We start from the raw sequence: 25351 nt of genomic DNA on the forward strand, positions 1-25351 counted from the left end.
TAAATCCTTCTTACCCGCAAGCATTAAGCTTCCGTCCTGACTGTTGTTATTTAACAGAGGTGCTGGGATCCGGTAGGGGAGCAACAAACGTGGTTCGGCAAATTGCTAATCTAAAAGCTAACACCTGCCCAAGACGCCTGCTCTGCTCTGACCTCTCGGCCTCCAGCCCTCTCCAGGCTCCTCCCACCCGCTCCCGCCGTCGCCACGCCTCGGAGCTTCTACGCATGCGTTGGCGGGACCCGCGCAGGCCCAGTGGCCGAGCTGCGCCCTGGGGCTACCCCGCCCGCTCCAGCGCTTCCCTGGCCGCGGCCCGGGGAGAGTCGGAGGATGAGCTGAACCTCGCAGCCGCTGCTATCTCCAGCGCTCATCACAGGTGCTTTGGGTCAGGTCGGAAGCCTCCTTCCCTGCGCCCTCGCCAAGCTCATTCCCTGGCCCGCTCCGCCCGCCCTGCAGCGGCCTGGCCCTGCAGTCTGGCTGTCGGGGCGGCGGCTGGAGGTAGTTTGTGTACGGTTACCATGGAGACGCTGGCGGCGAGGCGAAGTGGGAGGGTGGCCGGGCGGGGTGAGGATGCTGCTGCGCTCTGCCCTGGACGGGACCGTGAAGGAGCGGGCACTGCCGTGGGTAGGGGAGCCGCTGTCCGCGCGGGAGGTGAGGTGTCCCCTGCGGCTCCCCGGGGACCCCTCCTGCCGTCGTCCGCCTGTGTGTCCTCGGATGGGGTAGAGAGGCGATGAGTGCCCTGTGCATGCTGTCAGGGGTCCAGAGCGGTTGTCTTTATTTATGTACTGTCAAACTTAGCCAAGTGCGTGGTGCTTAATAAGAAGCCCAGTAATATTTGTTGAACGAGAGTGGTAGACTAAGGGGCTTTGTCTAGGCAGGCGGTGACCGGGCCAGAGTCATACAGTTTATATCTGGGCACTTCAGGCAACAGGGCCTCAATAAATAAAAATGTATGTGTAACAATATTTAACATCATGGAGTGTATACATAATGCCTTTTGTGATCCATTCCCACAAGTAACACAACAGATCTTACGTCCCATCCTGATTTGTAATAATTATACTTTGGTTGGAAAGCAAACACTATTTATTATATTTATCCTGGTTTCTTAATCTGTGGGATTCTGGCTAGTTGTTGATGTTGATTTGGCATAGCTGATATTCAATAAAGTGCTTAATAAAAATTATCTGTTTTCATAAAGGCAACTACCACCACCCGCCGTTTAAAAGGAGAAATACCTAATGTAAATGACGAGTTGATGGGTGCAGCAAACCAACATGGCACATGTATACCTATGTATCAAATCTGTACGTTGTGCACATGTACCCTAGAACTTAAAGTATAATAATGAAAAAAAACTTATGTATAGAAACACTGAACAAACGTCATTCTCTCTTTTGCAATTTCTTTTTTTAAATGCAGTTTTTCATTCGTGGAAATGATTTTGCTGTATCTTTTTATCATGTAGCACTTGGGCAATAATTGTTAACATCTTTAAGGGCCGTATTTAAAAATGTTAACATTTTTTAAGCACCATGCTAACGCACTTTACATGTATTATATCATTTAATTCTTCAAACAATCCTATGAGGCAATTATTATTACTATCCACCTTTTATAGATGAGGAAACTGATGCTTAGAGATATTAGAGGCATTGCCTCAGATCACATGGCTGTGAATTGTCAACATTTAAACCCTTACTCCAGCATCTAAGCACTTAACCACTGCCTCTTTGGATGCTCATATTAATCCAAAAATGATTCAGAGTTATGGAAGCATCCTGAGTATTCGATTTGCAGGGAAGACTGTGAAGCTGGCCTGCTTTTCCCCTGTTGCAGACATCCTGGTAGCGCAGTGTTGCATTTAGCAAGAAGGCTCTGTTTCCAGTGGCTATTAGCAGCAACGACAAAGACAGGTCTTTATAATTAGTTATAAACTTCTATCAATTATGACTCTGAACTTTCCCGCAGACCAATAAGAAATATCTTGTTGAAAAATAAGTTCTTCACTTTCAAATTTCCTACCGCTGGTGGTGTTCACCCTCTAGAGGTCCTGTGGATACCATGCACTCAGGATAGTGTGATGCAAGACAGAACTCAATCTCTGTCTTCTTTCCTCTTGAAGTCTGCTTCTCCTCCTGTTTCTTTTAAAAGGTCTCTTGCCCTCTGGCTCTCCTAGGTTTGCATACCCAGTGTTGTTTCTGGCCTCTTCCTGGAATCATGGATGCCAAATCCGGTTAATTCTGTTCTCAGTGCACCTCACTTGTTTTCATCTCTCCTCTAACCTCTGCTTCACCTTGACTCCTGTATCTCAGTCTTTCCATACTTTACTCATTCATCACAACATTGAGTCCTACTCTGTGCCAGGCAACTTGAAATAAAGGCAAGACAGGGAAAGGAGGCTAAATCTGAACTCATCTGACCACATAACATCAAGAATCAGATTTGAAATAAGGTCCAGATTTCATAATTCACTGTAACAAATATCTCCAGTTAGAGAAACTATGCAGCTTTCATCTGAAAATGTCTTAGCTCAAGTCTATATTTAAAAATGGAGTCTAGTGATTATGTAAGTGTTGACCTTCAGCTGTGCTTCACGTGGAGGGTTGGGGCGGAGAGTCTCGGGCCAACACCACATGCCCAGGCAATTCTAACACAGTGGGAGGGGGGAGTGGCAGAGACCAGCTGGGGGCCTTGTGGAGTCTGGAGGAGGGGCACTTAGCTCAGGCTAGCAGGGTGGGAGAGGCATGTCCAGGAAAGCTTCCTTGAGGAAATGACCTTTGAGAGTTAGCTGGGTGATTACGTAAAAACTGTCTGATTTCACTACTTCTGATCTTTGCCCTCATTTCCTTCCTACCCATCTCTGCCAGATCACATCATCCCTCAAAATGTTGTATTTGATCTGTTCATCAACTTTTAATTTCTCGCCATTTAATTTGTTGGTTCAGCCCCAGTCACCATTTTCAGTTCCCCCTTGCCCACACACACCCTGTATGTCTTGATGCTTTGCATTGGCTCACTTGCTGACTTTGTTGGAACTTCCTTCTCTACTCCAGCTCCAGTGCTAGCCACTGCCACTTGCTCAAATTCAGCCCTTTTTTCACGACCTACCTCAAGCACCACCTCTTCCAGGAAGTCTACCTGATGTCTTCCCCCAATCAGAAATCTGTTCTTCCTTTGTGATCACATAAATAATTTGTCTCTATTTTTTTATTGCTGCCATCAGTTTCTACCTTGTATTTAAATCATTTGAGTATAAGCAGGGTAAATACTCAGCTGGTACATACCAAGAAGGCTGCTCCTGTTGGGAAAATATTGGGGTCTCTATGTGAGTGGGTTAATAGTTGCAGCCCCAATGCCTCTAAGTGCCCCACCTCCTACCACCCATCTAGTGGGTAAGAGTTTGAATATTATCTGTGGGCATGTATCATAGCTTTTTTTTTTTTTTGCTTAAGACCCTGTCCAGACCATGGATTACATGGTGGCTCACACCTGTAATCCCAGCACTTTGAGAAGCCAGGGAGGATAGCTTGAAGCCAGGAGTTTGAGACCAGCCTGGACAACATAGTGAGAACTCATCTCCAGTTATTATTATTATTTTTAAAAAGATTCTATCCACCTTGCAAAATTGTTGTGGGGTTAATTGAGATAATGCAGTCAAGAGTACTTAGCACAGTGCTTGGTGTTAAAGTAAATGTTTATCTCACATTAGTGGTTCTTCTTGCTTGAGAGTGAAGACTGTCTTTTATTCATCTTTGTGTTTCCTCTTCTGTGTTTCCCAGAGATCTAAGCAGAAGGCTTTGCACATAGGAAACAGTTAATCAATACTACTAGCTGAATGGATTTGCTCTACTTGGCAGGAAAATTTTGTAAAGTTAGAATTTCTGTAGGACTATTGTGTTATGTTTCAGGTATACTTTAAGTAGATAAGCTTTCAGGTCCTGAGTGATTAATGTTTCAAATTGGCAAAAACCATCTATAATAATTTGTAGTTTAACAAATATCAATTTAAAAATCCTCCCCCCAAAGCCCCACTTCTAATTCTTCTAAGTCAGTTCACATGTATTATTAAATATTTCCATGATTGATTTAGTGAATATTAATATATGATCATAATATTGTGCAGATTTTACATTATTGTATAAGTTTCTCACAATATAATTGTTAAAGTGAGATTTGGTGAAAAAAAGAAGAAGGATAGAGAAAGTTGTGTTAGAATTTTTGGTAAAAATTTATAGACAAAAATATTTTTAGCCCTGTATCTACATTGTTTCTGTCAGTATAGTATTTGGTCAGTCTAAATTCCTGTATGCCCCCAGGTAATTCACAGAATTTTTAGAATTTGACCTGAGCAAATGTTCCTGCTTCATCACTCTCTGAAAGAGTATAGTTTTTAATACAAACTCAAAGATAGCCCGAGAGAACCTTAGGTCAGGAGTGAGAGTCCATTATTACTCCCCACAGAACTTTCTCTAATCTTTATTAGATTTGCCAGATTACTTTTGGACATTGTTAGACTTATTAGTGCCATGTGAGGCCAAAGGGGTGGCAAACCTGATTTAGGCTCTGGAAGAAGCCTGCTTATTGTACAGAAACCTCTTCTCACTTAGTGGCATAATTTCTTACTGCAATAGATCTTTTAGAAACAGACCAACAAACCTGTCATGGCCGCTTAAGTTAGATGTTATGGGATTGAATTTGTATTGTGCATCCAAAAATAATATACATCTATGGAGATATAAAAAATTGTGTACATCTTTTAAATAATTATCGTTGAATATTTTAAAGTAAAAGCCAATCATTTCAAAAGTATTAGAAATAAAATGTACTAGGCCTCTCATCGTTTTTGATAGTTATATTAATGAACATAATTGTAGAGACTGTGCCTAAATTCAAAATCCTGTATCAAAAATTCCTAAAATAGTATTGCTTATCAAGTAATTTTTTTACTGTTTTAACTCAACACCTGGCATTTCCATATGAAAAGTATGGCATGTTGTTTATAGTTTTCATCAGAAACTCTTGTGGTGGGGCCTGCATAGAACTAAACAAATGTTCTTGTTGTCTGTTGTTATGTAACAACGTTTAGAATCATAATATAGTAAATCTTTATTTGTCTAAAGAATCACCTGTTGATTCTACTTACAGAAATGGAAGCTTTTTAGTTTCCTGGGGCATATGTCACAAAGCAGTTTTCTGTTTTGCAGAAGTTATTCTAAAATTGGGCAGCTGAAATAGGTGAAAAATTCACATAGATCTCTGTCTCTCTAGAGATATGACATTTTATAGGGTTTGAGTTTTTTTTTAAGAAATAAACACCTAATGCCATGTACTCATTAGAATTACATTTTTAAAATCTGTCTTATTTTAAAGTTTAGATTTGTCTCCATGCAACACACCAACATTTGAGAAGGATCTGCATTCTCATGGCCCTTGTAATGACTTTAACTCTTTCAGAAAGGGGTTTTGGGAAAGGATCAGTTGGTACTGATATTTGATATTTATTTACTTAGGTCATTACCTCAAATTATAGGTGAGTTGAATCAATTCATTCAGTTATATTATGGACAAATGTGGGGCTGAACCATTCTCTGAGGTTTGTTGCAAAATCAAGTGTCCTTTAGAAATATAACATTTCTGTCTAAAATGTCAACTTATAGTATCACTAGTGTGGAGGGCAGTGGGGAAGAAAAGGAAACTGTAAACATTTTAACAGAACCCTCAGTGTTTTTTGTAGGCTGAAGACCATGAGATGATTCGCTCTTCCTATTCTGTCTTCTTTCATGATTAGTCTTTCTCTCTGGGTTTAGCTTTCATCCTGGTTTTCTTCCCTGCACATCTTTTTCCTCAGTTGTATATTTTTGAGGAAATTTTCCTCTCTACATTTTTGAGGAAATTTTCCTCTCTACATTTTTGAGAGCTGTTCTCAGATCCTAACCTTCTAACTGCTTGGTGGATTTTTAATTAAAAATTCATTCAGATTTTTAAAAGCTTAATATAGAGGAATGATTTAGTATATGGATAGGCTTAAGCATTCATTTTTATAAAGTCCTGGACAAAAATAATTGATGGTTTTTGTACCATGTATTTGCAGGGTGTGGTGTCTATCTGAAGAATATTTTACTTTCAAAGGAAAGATGCTGTCTCCAAATGATAAAATGTTAGGAAAACTGGATCCATTTTATCGACCTTCAGTGTCCAAGCAGAAGACCAGTGCAGAAATCATAAGTGAAGCACGAAATGCATTAAGAACAGTTAGAACCCAAAGACCATTTACACCACAGGAAGCCCAAAGAAAACTATTCGGACCGGCATCCTCAAGAACATCAGAAAACAGACCTCCTTCCTCCTTCAGGTATATGGCATTTCACATTCATGTTCATTCAGGTATTTAAGCACCAGGTTATACCTGGTACCATAAGTACCTAATTCTACTTATGGATAGCTTTTAAAAATAGACTTATTTTTTAGAACAGTGTTAAGTTCACAGCAAAATTGAGTGGAAGGTACAGAGATTTCCCATGTGCCCCCTACCACAACACATCGGCAGCATCTCATTATCACCATCCCCCACCAGAGTGGTACATTGGTTACCATCGACGAACATACTTTGACACACCATTATCACTCAAAGGCTGTAGTTCACATTGGCGTTCACTCTGGGTGTTGTACATTTTATGTGTTTGGACAAATTTCTGATGACATGTAACCACTATTATAGTATTATACAGAGTAGTTTCACTGCCCTACAAATTCTTCACTCTGCTTATTTTTCACTTCCTTCCCTCATCCCCTAGCAACCACTGATCTTTTTACTGTCTCCACGATTTTGCCTTTGCCAGAATGTCATATAGTTGGAATATACAGTATGTCACCTTTTCAGATTGGCTTCTTTGACTTAGTAATATGCGTTTAAGTTTCCTCCATGATTTCTCATGGCTTGAATAGCTCATTTCTTTTTAATGCTGAATAATATTCCATTGTCTGGATGTACCACAATTTATCCATTCACCTACTGAAGGACATCTCATTTGCTTCTGCGTTTTGGCAATTACAAATAAAGCTGCCATAAACATCCATGTGTAAGTTTCTGTGTGGACATAAGTTTTCCTTCTTTCTTTCTTTTTTTTTTTTTTTGAGACAGAGTCTTGCTCTGTTGCCCAGGCTGGAGTGCAGTGGAGCGATCTCAGCTCACTGCAAGCTCTGCCTCCCGGGTTCATGCCATTCTCCTACCTCAGCCTCCTAAGTAGCTGGGACTACAGGCACCCACCACCACGCCCAGCTAATTTTTTTTTTTGTATTTTTAGTAGAGACGGGGTTTCACCATGTTTGCCAAGATGATCTTGATCTCCTGACCTCATGATCCCCCCGCCTCCGCTTTCCAAAGTGCTGGGATTACAGGCGTGAGCCACCTCGCCCGGCCAAGTTTTCAATTCCTTTGGGTATATACCAAGGAGCATGATTGCTGGATCATATGGGAAGATTGTGTTTAGCTTTGTAAGAAACTGCCAAGCTGGCCGGGCGCGGTGGCTCACGCTTGTAATCCCAGCACTTTGGGAGGCCGAGGCAGGTGGATCACGAGGTCAGGAGATCGAGACCACGGTGAAACCCCGTCTCTACTAAAAAATACAAAAAATTAGCCGGGCGCGGTGGCGGGCGCCTGTAGTCCCAGCTACTCGGAGGCTGAGGCAGGAGAATGGCGTGAACCCGGGAGGCGGAGCTTGCAGTGAGCCGAGATTGCGCCACTGCACTCCAGCCCGGGCGACAGAGCGAGACTCTGTCTCAAAAAAAAAAAAAAAAAAAAGAAACTGCCAAGCTGTCTTCCAAAGGGGCTGTATCATTTTGCATTCTCACCAGCAATGAATGAGAGATCCCATTCCTCCACATCCTTGCCAGCATTGACATTGTCAGTGTTCTAGATTTTGGCCATTCTAATAAGTGTGTAGTGGTATCTCATTGTTTTAAGTTACTTTCCCTGGACATATGATGTGGAGCATTTTTTGATATACTTATTTTACGTATGTATGTCTTCTTTGGTCAGGTGTCTATTAAGGTCTGTGGCCCATTTTTTAAATGGGTTGTCTGTGTTGTTGAATTTTAAGAATTATTTGTGTATTTTGGATAACAAATCATTATCTTACGTGTCTTTTGCAAATGTTTTCTCCTGCTCTGCGGCTTTTCTTCTTCTTCTCTTGATGGTGTCTTTTGCAGAGCAGAAAATTTTAATTTTAATGAAGTCAAGCTTATCAATTCTTTCTTTCATGGATCTTGCTTTTGGTGTTGTATATTAAAAGTCATTGCAATACCCAAGGTTTTCTAGACTTTTTCCTATGTTATATTTTAGGGATTTTATAGTTTTGTGTTTTACATTTAGGTCTGTGATTCATTTTGAGTTAATTTTTGTAAAGGGTGTTAGGTTTTTTTTTTTTTTTTTTTTTTTTTTTTTTTTTGCATGTAGATGGTAGATGTCCAGTTGTCCCAGCCCGGTTTTGTTTTTTCTAGGAATATGAGCCAAAGATTTACTTGTTAATTTCTTGCATTTGAAGTACCCTTTGATAACATCCTTGGCTTGAGATTTCTTCCATAGTCCTACCACACAACTGCAACCAACCATTTTATGGGGTTTCCCTCCCTGTCAATTTTACAGATACCTACCCATTACCCTAGTTTCTTGTCATCAGCCTTAATTAGGTTGATTTGGTGTTGAGCTCAAAGGGCCTCCATCAATTTGACATACACAGGCTCATCACAGTTAGATGAAAGCCACAAAGATGAGCTTGGCTCTTGTCTGAGGCTTTAACAGCTTCTCAAATTCCTTGTGCTAGGCTGTCCTGGATGAGAGTGGTCTTCAGCACCTCTTTTAAAGCAGTATTAACATCCACTGCACCTCCAGCAGCAGTGTCTTCCTCAGCCATGGCAATGGGTTATGAGTGAAGGTGGATCTTGAATACACTGAGCCTCCACCTCCGTGAAAGAGCCCAGCACCATTTTTTGAAAAAGCTATGTTTTCTCCATTGTATTGCCTTTACTCCTTTGTCAAAGATCAGTTGACTGTATTTATGTCAGTCTAGTTCTGGGCCCTCTATTCTGTTCCATTGATCTATTTGTCTATTCTTTCACCAGTACTATACTGTCTTTATTATTGTAGCTTTATAATATGTCTTAAAGTCAGGAAGTGTCAGCCCTTTTAATTTGTTCTTCTTGTTCAACATTGTGTTGGCTAGTCTGGGTCTTTTGTCTCTCCATAGAAACTTTAGAATCAGTTTGTCAATATCTACAAAACGACTTGCCAGGCTTTTGACTGAGATTGCATTGAATCTATAGATCAAGTTGGGAAGAACTGACATATTGACAATATTGAGTCTTCCTAGCCATGAAAGTGGAAGATCTCTTCATTTATTTAGTTTTTTGATTTCTTTCACCGAGTTTTGTAGCTTTCCTCATCTAGATTTTATCCATATCTTGGTAGATTTATAACTAAGTATTTAGTTTTTGGAGTGCTAATATAAATGATAATGTGTTTTCATTTCAGTTGCCAACCTTGTATCTTGCAACCCTACTATAATCACTTATTAGTTCCAGGAGCTTTTTGTCAGTTCTTTAGGATTTTCTACATAGATAATCCTGTTATCTGCAAAGAGTTATTTCTTCCTTCCCAATCTGTATGCTTTTAATTTCTTTTTCTTGTCTTACTGCATTAGCTGGGATGTTCTGTCTGATACTGAAAAGCAGTAGTAAGAGGGGACATCCTTGCCTTCTTCCTCATCTTAGTGGGAAAACTCTTTCTTACCATAAAATATGATGTTAGCTGTAGGTTTCTTGTAGATATTCTTAGAAGTTTTCTTCTATTCCTAGTTTGCTAAGAATTTTTATTATGAATGAGTGTTGGATTTTGCCAAATGCTTTTTCTGTATCTGCTGATATGTATCCTCTTTAGCTTGTTATTTTCTGTATCTTCTTTAGCTTGTGGTGTGATAGATTACATTGATTGATTTTCAAGGTAGTTGTCTTTTTAAGTTTGACTTTCATTCGAGATTCCTAAAAGTAATTACAAACATTGGTTCAGGAAGTTACTTTGGAATGAAATGGTTACTAGCGGTTGTCCCATACCAGCTTTATAAAGTGATATGAACAAAGCTTTTTAAAAAATTCCTCTGTACACTTCTTTTCATTATTCAGTATTTTTTAAACTTCCTAAAAGTAATCAAAAGACTTGTTAATAAACTGTTTTAAGTACAATAACGTTAAAAAATGTTTTTCCTCAAGGTTTATGCATTGCATCCTTTTACTTGTTTTTTAGCTAGAGTTAACTAATATATACTATAAATAAAGAAATAATTCTTCACAAACTAACACTTTGCACCATCTTTTATGCTAGCGTCCATGCATCCAGTTTTGAGTCATCTGATTCCAGGCCTATCTCTGGCACACGTCTTAGTCCACTAGAGCTGGTGAGTACTTTGTATAACCACCAGTAATTTATATTATGTTGTGAAATGAAATTGGCCAAAAACACTTGGAATCAGTACTTATATATGCTATGATAATTATCATGTACACATAAATAGACTAATAATTTAATATAAAAGCAGATTCTTTTATATTGTTCAAATGTAATGGGTAATATCTAATGAAATACTTCTGTAATTTACCTATAGTTTGATAGTAAAGAATAATTTTTAAAATATATAATAACTTGGTAAGCAATATTTCACAATAATTTTGCTTTCTTACTTATACATATGTATTATTTTCTTAACAATTACATATATAAAAATTATATGTATAATTTATATTAAAGCTATATATCTTATACATATATAAAAATCATATATATTTATATGTAGTCTCTCTATACACATTTACATATAAATATATGTATTCAAAGATTTATTACAAAAAAACTAACAAAAATCCAGTGGTCTCCTGTCCCCTTATTCTTCATTGTTCCCTCCTCAGTGGCTTTCACTTTAAGCTCTTTCGACACATCCTTTTAGGATTTACATCCAGACTTCCCAATGCCACACTGTCTTGCTGCTTTCTGACTTATGAGCTTGAGGATTATCTAATGACTTCTAAGGAAGATGAAGATTTAGTTTCTGTCTTTTTGCCTCTTATCACAATGCGTTCACCTTTTCTATCCCCACTATTACTCCCATATAGATATAACTTTGGTTAGATCTGTTTTCTCTGACTGTGATTACATAAACCCTGTTCATAGCTGAGACTTGAATTAATGATAAATTCTCCTTTCCTGCACCACTTTTTGTTTTCCCTGGCATTAATAATTGCCTTACTTTTTAAGTTTTGTGTTATTAGTATTTCAACCCCAAACTCATCCCCAGTGGCCTTAATCACCTTTTATGTTCAGGCACATGAGGCATTCTATGGATTTACCTCCTCGGAGAACTCTTCACACGTCCTGCCCAACCACTTTCCCTGAGCACCTGGTGCACAGCTCTCCTGGGGTGCCCCTCACCATCCTCCTGGGGAGATGGCTTCTCCTTCTTGTGCTGGCTTTTTCCTGGTTCCTATGTCTCGAGTCCTCTTTCTTGATTTACTGTGGATTTGGTAAAGCGTTCCCTCCCATAGTTTCTTGAGAAAGGGTACATGGAAAGTAAATTATTTGAAACCTTGATTCCTGTTTTTTCTTCTCTGGAAGTTTGTGGGATGTTTCTCTTTGTTTCTAGTGTTCTGAAATTTAATAACAATGGTCCTTTGTGTGAGTCTATTTTTATCAATCATACTGCGTACTTGAAGGGCCCTTTCAATGTGGAAGTTCATGCCTTTCAGTAAACATGGATATTAATTGAATATTTAATATCATCATAGTGTCTTACCCACTTTTTTGTTCTGTTTGCTCTTTCTAGAATTTATTATTCAGATGTAGGACTTCCTGGCCGGGCGTGGTGGCTCATGCCTGTAATCCCAGCGCTTTGGCGGACCCAGGCAGGCAGATCACCTGGGGTCAGGAGTTCGAGACCATCCTGACCAACATGGTGAAACCCTGTCTCTACTAAAAATACAAAATTAGCTGGGCATGGTGGTGCATGCCTGTAATCCCAGCCACTAGTGAAGCTGAGACAAGAGAATTGCTTGAACTCGGGAGGTGGAGGTTGCAGTGAGCTGAGATTGCACCATGGCACTCCAGCCTGGGCGACAAGAGCAAAACTCTGTCTCAAAAAAAAAAAAAAAAAACAAAAAAAAAAAAAAAAGAAAAGATGTAGGACTTTCTGGACTGACACTTCAGTTTTCTTATTTTCTCTCTTTTCTGTTTCACATCTTTTTGTGGAAGAGACTGTATTCTGATCCCTTTATTGAGTTTTTTTTTTCATTTCTGCTGTTATATTTTTAATTTTCAAAAGTTTTTTTCCCTCTACATTATCTCTTTGTATAGTAGTCTGTTCTTATTTCATGGTTGTAGCATGTTATCTGAGTATATTAGTGGCAGTTTTGATTTTTTAACCAAGGTTTCTTCTCCCTTTATAGTCTCTGTTGCATTTTTGTCTCTGCTTTTTATACTAGAGGCTTCCTCTGATGCCTCATGCTGTTTGTTTGGCTGCTCTTAAGAGTAGTGGCGGCCAGGCGCGGTGGCTCACACCTGTAATCCCAGCACTTTGGGAGGTCGAGGCGGGCAGGTCACTAGGTCAGGAGACCGAGACCATCCTGGCTAACATGGTGAAACCCTGTCTCTACTAAAAATACAAAAAATTAGCTGGGCGTAGTGGCAGGCGCCTGTAGTCCCAGCTACTCAGGACGCTGAGGCAGGAGAATGGCAGGAGATAAGCGGAGCTTGCAGTGAGCCGAGTTCGCACCACTGCACTCCAGCCTGGGTGACAGAGCAAGATTCCATCTCAAAAAAAAAAAAAAAAAGAGTAGTGGTGTGTGGATTGGGTTGGTCAACCTATAGGTGGTATCTACCCACACCTGTAGTTAGGGGGATCTGACTGGGCTGTGTTGTTGATGACACCCCAGTGGCAGTATCTTTAGGACTTTTCTTACAGGCTAGTCATATTCTCTGTAAAGAAGTATCTTCCACGCTGTTTCTTGGATGTTAAAGTCTGGTTGCTAGCTTCCAGGTGCAGGAAGAAGGTGAGAATGCCCAGCATTTAGGATATAAATATTCAATTAATATCCATGTTTATAATAAGTACTCTGACACTCAACAATAAGGGTACTTGTAGTAATAGTACCCTTACTTATTGACCTCAATTAAAGAAGACCCTCTGTTTTACCTTCTTTAGAGAATAAACCCATCTTCTTCTGGCTTCAGTAGCCTGACTGCATGGAGCTGGGAAGGATGGAATTACACAGAATTTCAGCCAATCCTCCTTACTTTAGCCACTCCTTCGCCTTCTACCTCTGCTGCCGGAAGTACTTGGTGATACCAGTTCTCTAGGCTTTATGAGATTGGTATGTTAGTCAAGTGCTTCTCAATTTCTGTTACTCTGTGTATGTGTGTTTGTGTGTGTGTGTGCGCACACACACGTGCTTGTATGTATGTTTGTTTTGGCTGAACTATTTGAAAGTAAGTTGCAAACATTGTAATACTTCATCCACAAAAATTTAAGTGTGCATCTCATATGAACAAGGACAGTTTCCTACATAACCACGATGCCATCATCATAGCTCAGAAAATTAACATTACTCAGTAATATCATTTAATGTATAGTCCATGTCCAGATGACCCCAATTGCCTCAAAATGTATCTTACATTTTTGAAGTATTTATCAGAATGCCTCTGTGAGGAAGATTATACTTGTTCATATATTGCGGATGATAAAAATAAGATCCCAAGATAGCAAGCATGAACCAATATTGCAAGAAATAATTTGCCAGCTATTGTTGACATATGACTTGTTAACGTCTACAACCTTGGGAACCACTTGGGTTTTGAGCCAGCTACAGCCTGAGGACCCAGTTCGGCAGCTCGGTGGCTCTGCCTTATTGTAGAGTGGCTCTTTATTCTATGATTCTGTAGTTTGACTCCTATAAATTGCTTTTAATATTACTGTAGTTTTTTGGGGACTCACTCAGTTTGGGACTCAGTTTGGGTCTACCCTTCCCTTAAAAAGAATCTCATTTTCTAGAGGTAACCTGGTCCTTGTCAAACTGGTACAGTTCTTGGACTGCAGGATTAGCTGTTGGGCTAAGACAAGATAGGCATTTATCTGTTTAGGGTCATTGAACTTAAATTTCCATACCTCTGAATGGTTGGGTGCTATGTTCAAAGTGAAAGTAGATGGCTAGGCGCAGTGGCTCATGCATGTGATCCCAGCACTTTGGGAGGCTGAAGTGGGTATATCACCTGAGGTCATGAGTTCGAGACCAGCCTGGCCAACATGGTGAAACCCCGTCTCTACTAAAAATATAAAAATTAGCCAGGTGTGGTGGCGCATGCCTGTAATCCCAGCTACTCTGGAGGCTGAGGCAGGAGAATCACTTTAACCCAGCAGGCAGAGGTTGCAGTGAGCCAAGATTGTGCCACTGCACTCCAACCTGGGCAATAGAGTGAGACTCATCTCAAAAAAAAACAAAAACAAAAACAAAAAAACAAAACCGAAAAGCAAAGTAAAAGTAGTCTAAGAAGTTCCCATTTTAAGGAAAATGACTGCTTAATTTGAGATTGTGGTTGTTGTCGTTATTGTGGATTATGTGAGGGTCTTAAGTACATTTCATTTTAAATCGTAATTAAAATTTGGGGCCCCCAGTCAAAAAATTCTGAAAATGCCCCCATGCTACCTGACCTTCCACCTTTTTTCTTATCACTTCATTTTTTTAAAGAACTCTTTGCCTCTGATAACCACTAAATTGGCAAAGGGTAGAGATAGGGGAAGGGAGAGGGAGTGGAGAGAAGGAGATAACTGGAGAGAGAGGGAGAGAGAATGGCGGAGGAGTGTCTCACAGTTAAGGGACACATTTGCTGAAAGAGTTTGTGAGGACCTAACCAGTTGAATCTCAGTGCTTTTTGGACCTAGGACACTTTTCAGACCAGTTTGCCTTTTAACAACAATTCCTCCACCAGCAGTCAGTCAGGGAACAGGGACTTAGACAGCAGCCTTTCAGCTCCTACACTGAGCAGATTAGCTCAATGCTGCTTTTGTACAGCTACCCTCTCTCTCTTTCTCCCCATCCTATCTGGCATGTGCTCCCCACAGCCCTCCAGCAGGCAGTGGGCTGCCCACACTCAGGACTGCCCAGTACTTCTGAGAAGAGGAGAGCTGACACTTGTGATTCCTGATTGCTCAGGCCCTGCCCTCCAGCCCGACTGGCCCAGGGGGTTCCTGTTAGCAGAAGCACTCTGATTTGTAGGGGTTTTTTTGTTTGTTTTGTTTTTTTCTGAGACAGAGTCTCGCTGTGTCACTCAGGCTGGAGTTCAATGACGTGATCTTGGCTCAGTACAGGTGTGCACCACCACACCTGGCTAATTTTTTTTGTATTTTTAGTAGAGATTGGGTTTCATCATGTTGGCCAGGCTGATCTCAAACTCCTGGCCTCAAGTGATCCGCCCACCTTGGCCTCCCAGAGTGCTGGGACTACAGGCATGAACTACCATGCCCGCCTGATTTGTTGTCTTTCATTAACGTTTATATCTACCTGCTATATAGGTGTGCCAGCTTACATCTTTTTTCCTTCTTAGCAGCTCCCAGCTGCTCCACAAGAGCACTGAGACCTGGGGCAGTTGGGTGATAGTTACTCCTATTTTTCTTCTACTCTAGTTAGATGGTGTTCAAATTTGTTCACACAGAGGTAATTGCTGTCTTGCTTTGAATTGTATAAAGTCAGAAAATAGATGTGACCATGTGAATACACAGGAAGTGTTGTCTTTCATCATTTTAGTCAACAAAATAGAATTTTATTGGTTTCCTAAACTTACCGAGTCCAGTTATGTAAACCCCAAATGTTTTTATTCAACTTTTTATTGACACAGAAGAATTCAGCTTAATACATTTATACGAACTAAACACACTCAGTAACCAGTATTCAAAAGGAAAAAATAGATCGCTGCCAGCATCATCAAATTGATAATTTCTGGGCTCAGAATCCGCCACCATGGCCCCTCTCAGCTACTGCCTCCTCTGGGCAACTACCAGCCCCACTTCTAACAGCGTGGATTAGTTTGAGCCACATAACCAAGCTCCAGGTAATTGATAAGTGAAACAAAATTTAATATTTTTAAAAGAAAGGGACCTAGGAACTCATATAAACCTTGGGGTTGGGCGATCCAGGGTAAGACAAGTAGAGTAGAGCCAAAGCAGTGTTTTTTCTTTCACGATTGCTGAAGCAAACGGTGACATTACAACAGTGAGTCACATGCCAAGAGTGACAGAGGACCGCAGTGTACCTGTGGAGAAAATCATAGTAATAGAAGCGCACGCAGAACTGCCACGTCACAAAGGTTCTGTGCTTGCATGAATATTTTTTTCCTTTCTTTTTTTTTTTTTGAGATGGAGTCTCGCTCTGTCACCAGGCTGGAGTGCAGTGGCACGATCTCAGCTCACTGCAACCACTGCCTCCCGGGTTCAAGTGATTCTCCTGCCTCAGCCTCCTGAGTAGCTGGGACTACAGGCGTCCACCACCATGCCCAGCGAATTTTTGTATTTTTAGTAGAGATGGGGTTTCACCACGTTGGCCAGGATGGTCTCAATCTCTTGACCTTGTGATCCACCCGCCTCGGCCTCCCAAAGTGCTGGGATTACAGGTGTGAGCCACCACGCCTGGCCGCTTGCAAGAATGTTTAATATTTGCCTTCTGATTTTCAAGGTATCTTTTGTTGCATGTATGTGTGTTTGTGTGTGTATGTGGTCTGCTGCTTTACAGATTAAATTGTGAGCACCTTTCTGGGGTAAGATGTCCTGAACTCCCTTTTCCAGTTTTCACATAGAAGGGGGGAGACCCTGTTGGGTGATCTGGAAGAGCCAGGGCGGAAATTGGCCAAGGTGACGGTGTGTGGAAGAATCGTGGTCAGCCTGATGGATACCTTGAACGTTCTATGTATTGTGTCGTCTTTGACGTGGTTGTCCTATGGAAATAGACTGTGTGTCCTCAATGGACTCTAACAGGTCCACCAGCCAGAACAGACCTTAAAATATAACATGTGTCTGTGTCCTTGATTATACTCAAGTCATGGGTTAGTGTCATGAAACAAATGTGAGGTAGTTAAGGTTCTCAAGTGAAATTTTTTTTTTTTTTTTTTTTTTTTGAGACAGAGTCTCTCTCTGTCACCTGGGCTGGAGTGCAGTGGTGCAACCTCTGCCTCCTGGGTTCAAGCAATTCTCCTGCCTCAGCCTCTTGAGTAGTTGGGACTACAGGCATGCACAACCATGCCTGGGTAATTTTTGTATTTTTAGTAGAGATGGGGTTTCATCATGTTGGCTAGGCTGGTCTCAAACTCCTGACCTCAGGTGATCCACCTGCCTCAGCCTCCCAAAGTGCTGGGATTACAGGCATGAGCCACCGCACCTAGCCCTCAGGTGAAAATGTAAACTTACTTGCAACATTCTCTGATTTCTAAAATTATTTGAATTTTATAAGAGAAACATGTTTGCTGTTTTTCTTTATAAAAGTCATTTTACTCCACAGCGTGAAAGAACATTTTGTAGAACTTGGCATAAAAGAAATTGCTGAGTCATTTAGTTGTTTTCTCTTAAAGAATTAAAAATGCTTTACATATGTCACTTTATATTCTAAGTAGTCCCATGAGATGCGTGTTTAAATGGGACACATAATTTATTTAATGTCAGTAGTAAAATGGAACCGAATTTTTATTATGCAGTTACTAATTTTGCACTAAGAAAATAATGCCTTTTATTGAGGAGCATTTGTGGGACTTTTATCTTGCCCTGGCAGAGAAAATTCGGTGACTCTCTTGTGGGGAAATTTGCTTTCCAAACCATATTTTCCCTCTTTATAAAATCTTTTGGCTGAGTGTGGTAGCTCATGCCTGTAATTCCAGCACTTTGGAAGGCCAAGGCAGGAGAGCTTTTGAGCTCAGGAGTTTGAGACCAGCCTGGGCCACATAGGGAGACCCTGTCTCTACAAAAAATAAAAAATTAGCTGGGTGTGATGGTGCATGCTTGTAGTCCCAGCTACTCAGGAGGCTGAGGCTAGAGAATCGCATGAGACCAGGAAGTCAAGGCTGCAGTGAGCCATGATCGTACCACTGCACTCCAGCCTGGGTAACAGAATGAGACCCTGTCTTTAAAAAAAAAGATCTTTCATTTAGTACAGTTTGGGTGTCTGTAGAAGGAGCCGTTTACTTTGTCTGCATGGTTGTTATTTGACAGATTTCTTGATCTTTGTTTCAGTTTCAGGGTACCTGCAGAATACAGACATTTTGAATTAAGAAAACCACACGTCTATCTTCAAAATTGAGATTACCCTCTATATTTCATTTCTCATAATTGCACAGAAAACACCTATTTTCCTGTATTACAGTCTTCGCTTTTCTGTTCCTATTAGCTTCATGGCCTAAGTAACATTCCTATGATTATTTTGCAACAAAATGGGGAGGCTAAAAAGTAAAGTGATTATTTGTTAAACAAATATAGTGCAATTTATGCAGACAAACAAGTGTTACCTCCTGCAGAACAGACCCCTCATCCAATATCTTAATTCTAACAAGCGTGTGTCAGAGGCTAGGGCCTTGACTTTTGAGAGGAGCTAAAAGTAACTTGGAACCAAACCTGATAAATAAGGGGTGAGCAACTTACATGGGGAAGGGAACTGGCATTTCTTGAGCTTCCATAATAGGAATTGTGTTTATGGGAATGGCCCTGTAAGAAGGGGACTACTGTTTCTGTGTTATAGCTGGGCAGGTTCAGAGAAGTAAATGGCCTGCACAAGTTCACATAACTAGTGAATGGGTCCTTCTCCAGGTCTCCAAAAGTGATTTATGCTTTCTTCCATATTATGATGATTATTTTATTTACTGTTTTTTTCTGTGTTAGAAAAATGTGTCTTTAATATCATAGAACGATTTTTTTGGTCTGGTTTATAAATCGATCCTGAATACAAATGAACAAGAGGAAATAAACATTTTGAAGAATGTCATCATTATTGAAATGAACAACTTCTTGGAAGGAACACCCTAATATAGATGTCTATGTTCTATTCATGTATGTGAGAAAACAAGTGTTTGGGATTATGCGTCATACGTGATAAATGACTTCACCCAATTTTCCAAATTATAAGACTTGAATTTCACACTGGATGTTTCAAAAATTTGTTGATTAACTTATTGGATAGTGAGTCACTCATTCACATATTATGGAAGTGACTTTAGGAATGTCAACTTGATTATTTTTGGTTAGAGCTAAAAGCACTTGCTGCCATAAGGTTGTTCTTTCATAGGCAAATAACTGTGCTGACATTGGAGGCAGGAAGGATAAGACCACCAGGCAACTCTAAAACTAGGAGCTTAGTCACCCTATGAGGGTCTGGTACCCGGTCAGAGGCCACTCAGATTAGAGGGAGTTCTGGGCGGCAAAGAACTTGGTGCAGGTGTTTTCTTAAAAGTTTCTAAGGAATTAGAATTTTGTTAGTAATGTTCCTCTACTAAGAGTATCAGCATCAACACTTAAGAAAAGATGGGGGAAAAAATAGGGAGTCTCAGCATAGAATTTCTGAGATGTAAAAAATAAAGCATTTTCAGCCGGGCGCAGTGGCTCACGCCCGTAATCCCAGCACTTTGGGAGGCCAAGACAGGTGGATCACCTGAGGTCAGGAGTTCGCAACCAGTCTGACTAACAGGGTGAAACCCTGTCTTTACTAAATACAAAAAAGAAATTAGCCAGGTGTGCTGGTGCATGCCTGTAATCCAAGCTACTTGGGAGGCTGAGACAGGAGAATCGCTTGAACCTGGGAGGCAGAGGTTGCAGTGAGCCAAGATCGTGCCATTGCACTCCAGCCTGGGCAACGAGAGTGAAACTTCATCTCAAAAAAAAAAAAAAAAAAAAAAAAATGTTAGCTGGGTGTGGTGGCAAGCTCCTTTAATCCTAGCTACTCGGGAGCTGAGGCCGGAGAATCACTTAAACCTGGAAGGCGGAGGTTGCAGTGAGCTGAGATCGCACCATTGCACTCCAGCCTGGGTGACAAGAGTGAAACTCCATCTCAAAATCAATCAATCAATCAATAAATAGAAATGAAACGCTTTCATAAGTCCAAGACAACTTCTTGCTTTTATGTTTTATGACTTTGTCACTTAACTTATTTAAAAATTTTGATATCATTAAAAAAATACATTTGTGACATCCAAAATATGTAAATGTACCACTTATATTCCACATAATTCTTGGTACATATAGGTAGTCAATAAATGTTTTCTAAACTGAATTGAACTCAGAAATTTTTAAAGCATGTTGAATATGCTATATGTAATTTTGTAGTCTTTTTTTTTGAGATGGAGTCTTGCTCTGTCACCCAGGCTGGACTGCAGTGGTGTAGTCTTGGCTCACTGCAACCTCCAACTCCCGGGTTCAAGCAATTCTCCTGGCTCAGCCTACTGAGTAGCTGGGACTACAAGCACGTGCCACCATGCCCAGCCAATTTTTGTATTTTTAGTGGAGATGGGGTTTCACCATATTGGTTAGGCTGGTCTTGAACTCCTGACCTCAAGTGATCCACCTGCCTCGGCCTCCCAAAGTGCTGGGATTGCAGGCATGAGCCACTGCGCCCGGCCAATTTTGTAGTCTTTTATACAGATAATATCTGTTTGCTAGCATGGGTAAACTGTTTTACTTGAGTATGCTAATAGCACAGCAGAGTAGTTAATACAATATGATTGAGAAAAACAATTTAAAAGTGCTTTATATATACATATATCACATTATGTAAGGTGGGCCAGTGAGCTGGTAGAATCAGGAAGCCAAGATGAAGCCAGGCAGATAGGCCTTGTGCTCTTCTGGAAGGGTTGTGGCCAGCTCTGAGGTAAGTGTTATTTGAGATGCAGAAAGTCATTCCAGTTATTTAAAAAATCTCTTTCCAGAAACCAAAAGTTCCAGCATCTCCCACCAGAGAGGAGGATTCCTGCTTTTCCTTTCCTAAGCCCCCAGTGGACCCTGCGAAGATTAGAAGAGTAAGCAGCGCCAGGGCTCGCTTATTCAGGGCTGCCTCCCAGCGGGCCCTTCTGCCGGACAGATCCCTTCCTCCCTCTGACTGTAAGGCCATGTAACATCCTGTAATCTCTGGGGACAGGCATGCTTCTTGAATTTGCACACAAAAGCTATTTTTATATGATTTTTCCTAACCCTGGATGATTTTTATATTAACTAAGAGTTAGTTAATATTGGGCAAAAGCTGGGTTTTTGAAATGGGTTAAGAAACATTGTTCATATATTTTTCTGGGTGCTTATAAGGAATACCTAAATATCACAGTTGATAAGAAAAGAAAATTAGGATAAGTGACTGGGCATGGTGGCTCATGCCTGTAATCCCAGCACTTTGAGAGGCCGAAGCAGGCAGATCATCTGAGATGAGGAGTTCGAGACCAGCCTGGCCAACATGGTAAAACCTTGTCTCTACTAAAAATACAAAACTTAGCCAGGTGTAGTGGCACATGCCTGTAATCCCAGCTACTCAGGAGGCTGAGGCAGGAGAACTGCTTGAAACCAGGAGGTGGAGGTTGCAGTGAGCTGAGATCGTGCCACTGCACCCCAGCCCGGGTGACGAGCAAGACTCTGTCTCAACAAAAAAGAAAAAAAAGAATATTAGGATAAGTATTCCCTAGTGGATGGTTCATGTATATCAGAAATAAATGATTTTTAAATTAGAGTTCAAAAAGTTGTTAATTTTATTAGAAATTAATGAAAATGATAAGATTCTTATAATGCACATTAAGCTTACTTCTTTGAGAATGCCCTTCTGATCCCATGTTGAGCATGTAAGCAAAATTTGAATGGGACTTTTCCTACTGCCTGAGAATTGCTGCCAGGCACCTAAACCTGGCAACAGAGAGGCTAAAGATCACAGCCTGAGGAGTCCCACCAACAATTGGAATCACTCCCCATCCAGGGCATACTAAGGGTTTCTCAAACTGTTGAAAAGGACCCAGAAATGGATGACAATCAATTTAGTGGATCACACCAGCATTTTTAAAAAATGAAGTAGAATAGAATATAATAGAAAATGTCGGAATACATAACACAGAATAGGGGCAAGTTTTGCTTCAAGAGACTTCGGTCTTCAGTGTGTGTTCAGGGTCATATTATAAACTGATTTCTGACTGTGTGTGGTCAAAAAAAGTTGGGAAACCACTTTACCAGGAGCTGACAGAACTGGTTCTCCCTCCATCAACAAGATTTGATGAAGAGAGATAGGCTTACAGTCACAGAGAGATGGGGAGAGCCTAGAAGATACATACCAAAGATCACAGCCCCCACCTGAGCATCATACTTGACAGACAAGTATTTTTTTTATTCATTTCCAACATTTAAAAGGTAGAAGAATCTCATGGAAGGATCCAGATTTATGACTTCTTGTGAAAAATCAGAAAATCTGGCAACACTGGGTCCCCATTCCATGCGGCCACAATGGGGCATGATCGGAGCTGAGTGGTACCTCCATTCTGTGGCCAGGATATGATCTGCAGTCACCATGTCCCCAGCCTGTGCCATTCACTTGCCTGTCTGGTCCCTGATGTGGCTGAAGAGTTAGAATAAAGGAAAAAAAGAAAGAGAGAGAGAGAGAGAGAAAGAGAAAGGAAGGAAGGTAGGAAGGAAGGAGGAAGGAAGGGAGGGAAGGAGGAAAGGAGGAAAGGAAAGAAAAAAAGGAAAGGAGGAAAGAAAAAGAAGAGAGGGAGGGAGGGAGGAAGGAAGAAAAGAGAATAGAAAAGACAAGACAATGAGGATGTGCAGGGTGTGTGCCTCATGCTGTGATGCCGTGACCAAGTAGATCATCAGGCAACTTGCTTTACCTTGATGTCCCGATTTGTTTCCTTTCTTACACTGCTAGTCGGTCTGATATTTATTGAACTCCTACTAAGTGCCAGGCACCATTCTAGGCCAACAAAGTTCTGTCCTCAGCTTACAGTCTAGTGAGAGGAGATAGACAATAACAGGAGAACAAATAAGTAAGAGAATTTGAGTGCTGATGAATGCTCTGAAGAAGATAAACAAGATAATGGACTCGAGAGTGACTGTGGTGGGGTAATTTGCTTTAGCTCAGGTGGCTTTCTGAAAGGTATCTTTGAGGACCTGGCAGCTGAATAGGAAGGTGCCTCATGAGAAGAAGGTAGCCATGTAAAAATCCATGGACCAAGTGTCCACATGGAAGGAAAAGCGAGTACAATGACCGGGCACAAGAGCAAGTGCCGGTGGTGGAGGACCCGGAGGTCCAGTGGCTGGAAAGTGGCTGATCAAGGGCAGTTGGAGGGAGCTGAGGCCACAGAACTGCCCAGGGCCTCAGAATATGGAAAACACCCAGCTGTGTTCTACTTGTAGTGAAAAGATAGGGTTTACCAAAGGGAGAGACAACGTGATGTAGGTTTTTTCAACAACAGCAGTTCTCAACTGTAGCTGCCCATGAGAATCACCTGAGGAGCTTTTCAAATGCTCCCGCCCCCACCCCCCACCCCAGTCCCATGTCAGCTCAGGTAAATCAGAAAGGGTTGGTAATTGCAGGAGCAAAGGGCTTGCCAAGATGAGAGGGGGCTGGGACCTGGAGGTGAAGGGCACTTCTTATGAACAGGATGGCAGGATTGGTGCGAGGACTCATACCTTGTTTTTTATTCTGTGTTCTTGCTTGTGAGGTTGAATACTGTGTATGTGTTTCATGCATTTTTAACTTTTGGGAGTGCACACCAGGAAACCCTGCTGCTTGCCGAGGTACATGCTGATGTGAAAGTGACCACAGAGATGAGCGCTTTGCCCACCATCCTCCTCCTCAGTGCTTCCCCAGTGGCTTAGCTCCTTCCCCCCTGGGGTACCTGACTGTTGTCTTCGTGCTCTGGGAGGTGCCCTCTGCAGCTGTGATTTCCCAGCACTGAGGCCAGCTTCACACCTCCAAGGTGCACTGAAGCATGTTTTCATCGTGGTTCTTTTATCCACCCTGTTTGCAGTCACCCCTCTTCACCATTCAGGTCATCCCTGAGGTCTGGGCCAGCATTCAGGAAATACTGGCAGCAAAAAGTCATTGTTATTTTAAAAGCACATGTCATCCAATTATAAAGTTATAAAAAATATTTGAGCTCTCCAGCCTTGGAATCATTGTCATTTGTATAAGAGGTCCCTGGGTTTCATTTCAGATCCTCTCTATTGTTTAGAAGAGGTAGGCTTCGTGGAGTCACTGAGGCTGTAGAAATGGAGGGCATCCCTTCGTTTGCTGTGAAGTTATTTGTGGCTGACACTACCCCACAGGCAGGGCCAGGGTGTGGTGGCAGGTTTGGAATTCCTGCTTTAAGACAGTGAAAGAGGAAGAGATTTGTGTAGTCATCTCCACAAGGCCAGCAGTATAACTGCTTTGCGTTCACATAGGGTTTTTGGCTGGAGGTGGCACTGCTGTGAATGCTTCCCCAGTTATTCAAGCCAGATAAGAGGCCTGAGAGCAGTACCACCTCCTCAGCCATCCCTGTCACACTCTCTGTCACCAAGCCCTACACGTGCTTCCTGACTAGCTCTTGAGTCTGCATTCTCCCTCACCACTGCCATGCTGCCTCCATCCCTCTTGCCTCATCCTGTTTTGCTGCTCTTAAACCACCGTCTGCTCACTGGGGTGCTGTGATGGTCTGCAGGTGGGTGGATGCGAGGCCCTCAGCCAGAGGAACAGCCAGTGGAGCCTGAGGATGCTGAGCTCCCAACACGACATGGCTGTGAGCAGCAGCCTTATCCCTTTATCCCAGGGGACCATGAAAAATGATCATTTTCTGTGTGTTCCGTAAAGCACAAGAGGTCGGGAAGCAAATAAAGATCAGATTGCACCATCTTCTTGCTGAAAACCCTTCAGAGGCCCCGCTGTGCCTACAGAAGTGTTTGCCAAACTGAGTTCCAGGGAACTCCAGGGAACACTTTTGGCAAAATATTAATAGCTTTTCTTTGGAAAAAGGGTTCAGTGCTCAAATAGGTCAGGGAAACACTGCCTACCCCTCATCTTCTTGGAGAGTCTCTGTGCACATGAGTGTATTAAAGTGTTGGTGGAGAAATCTGTTTAATTTTAATTCAACACAGCATTTCACAAACCTGCTGGACTGTGGGATCTGTCTTTTGGGAACACAATTTGGGAAACACTAGCCTACTCTAGAAGTTGGCAAACTTTTTCTGTAAAGGGCCACATAGTGAATATTTTAGACCTGGTCCTTATGGTCTCTGCTCAACCTCCTCAGTTTTGTACTGTGGCATGGAAGCAGCCATCCACCAGTTTA

At 41.5% G+C, this 25351-nt stretch overlaps 1 protein-coding gene and 1 pseudogene across 8 annotated transcripts in view; one reads left to right on the forward strand and one right to left on the reverse strand.

Annotated features, from left to right (window-relative positions):
• The first annotated feature begins 246 nt into the window (after positions 1-246).
• ARMC2 (armadillo repeat containing 2) overlaps positions 247-25351 on the forward strand; it is a 126626-nt gene continuing 101521 nt past the window's right edge. For 4 of the 8 annotated variants that reach the window (XM_055260752.2, XM_055260780.2, XM_055260769.2 and 1 more), the window contains exons 1-4: positions 247-373; positions 6092-6352; positions 10376-10448; positions 20984-21155. In XM_055260752.2, the coding sequence (XP_055116727.2) occupies positions 6135-6352; positions 10376-10448; positions 20984-21155 (463 nt within the window). In that variant the 5' untranslated portion in view covers positions 247-373; positions 6092-6134. Of the gene's footprint in view, positions 374-454; positions 649-6091; positions 6353-10373; positions 10449-20983; positions 21156-21177; positions 22705-25351 lie in introns of those variants that run through there. The other 4 variants (XM_055260761.2, XM_055260797.2, XM_063630629.1 and 1 more) reach the window with 4 other exon arrangements.
• On the reverse strand, positions 6588-9007 carry LOC129463789 (small ribosomal subunit protein eS12-like; annotated as a pseudogene).

This window comes from Symphalangus syndactylus, chromosome 2 (genome assembly GCF_028878055.3).
Source record: "Symphalangus syndactylus isolate Jambi chromosome 2, NHGRI_mSymSyn1-v2.1_pri, whole genome shotgun sequence".
Taxonomy (NCBI): Eukaryota; Metazoa; Chordata; class Mammalia; order Primates; family Hylobatidae; genus Symphalangus; species Symphalangus syndactylus.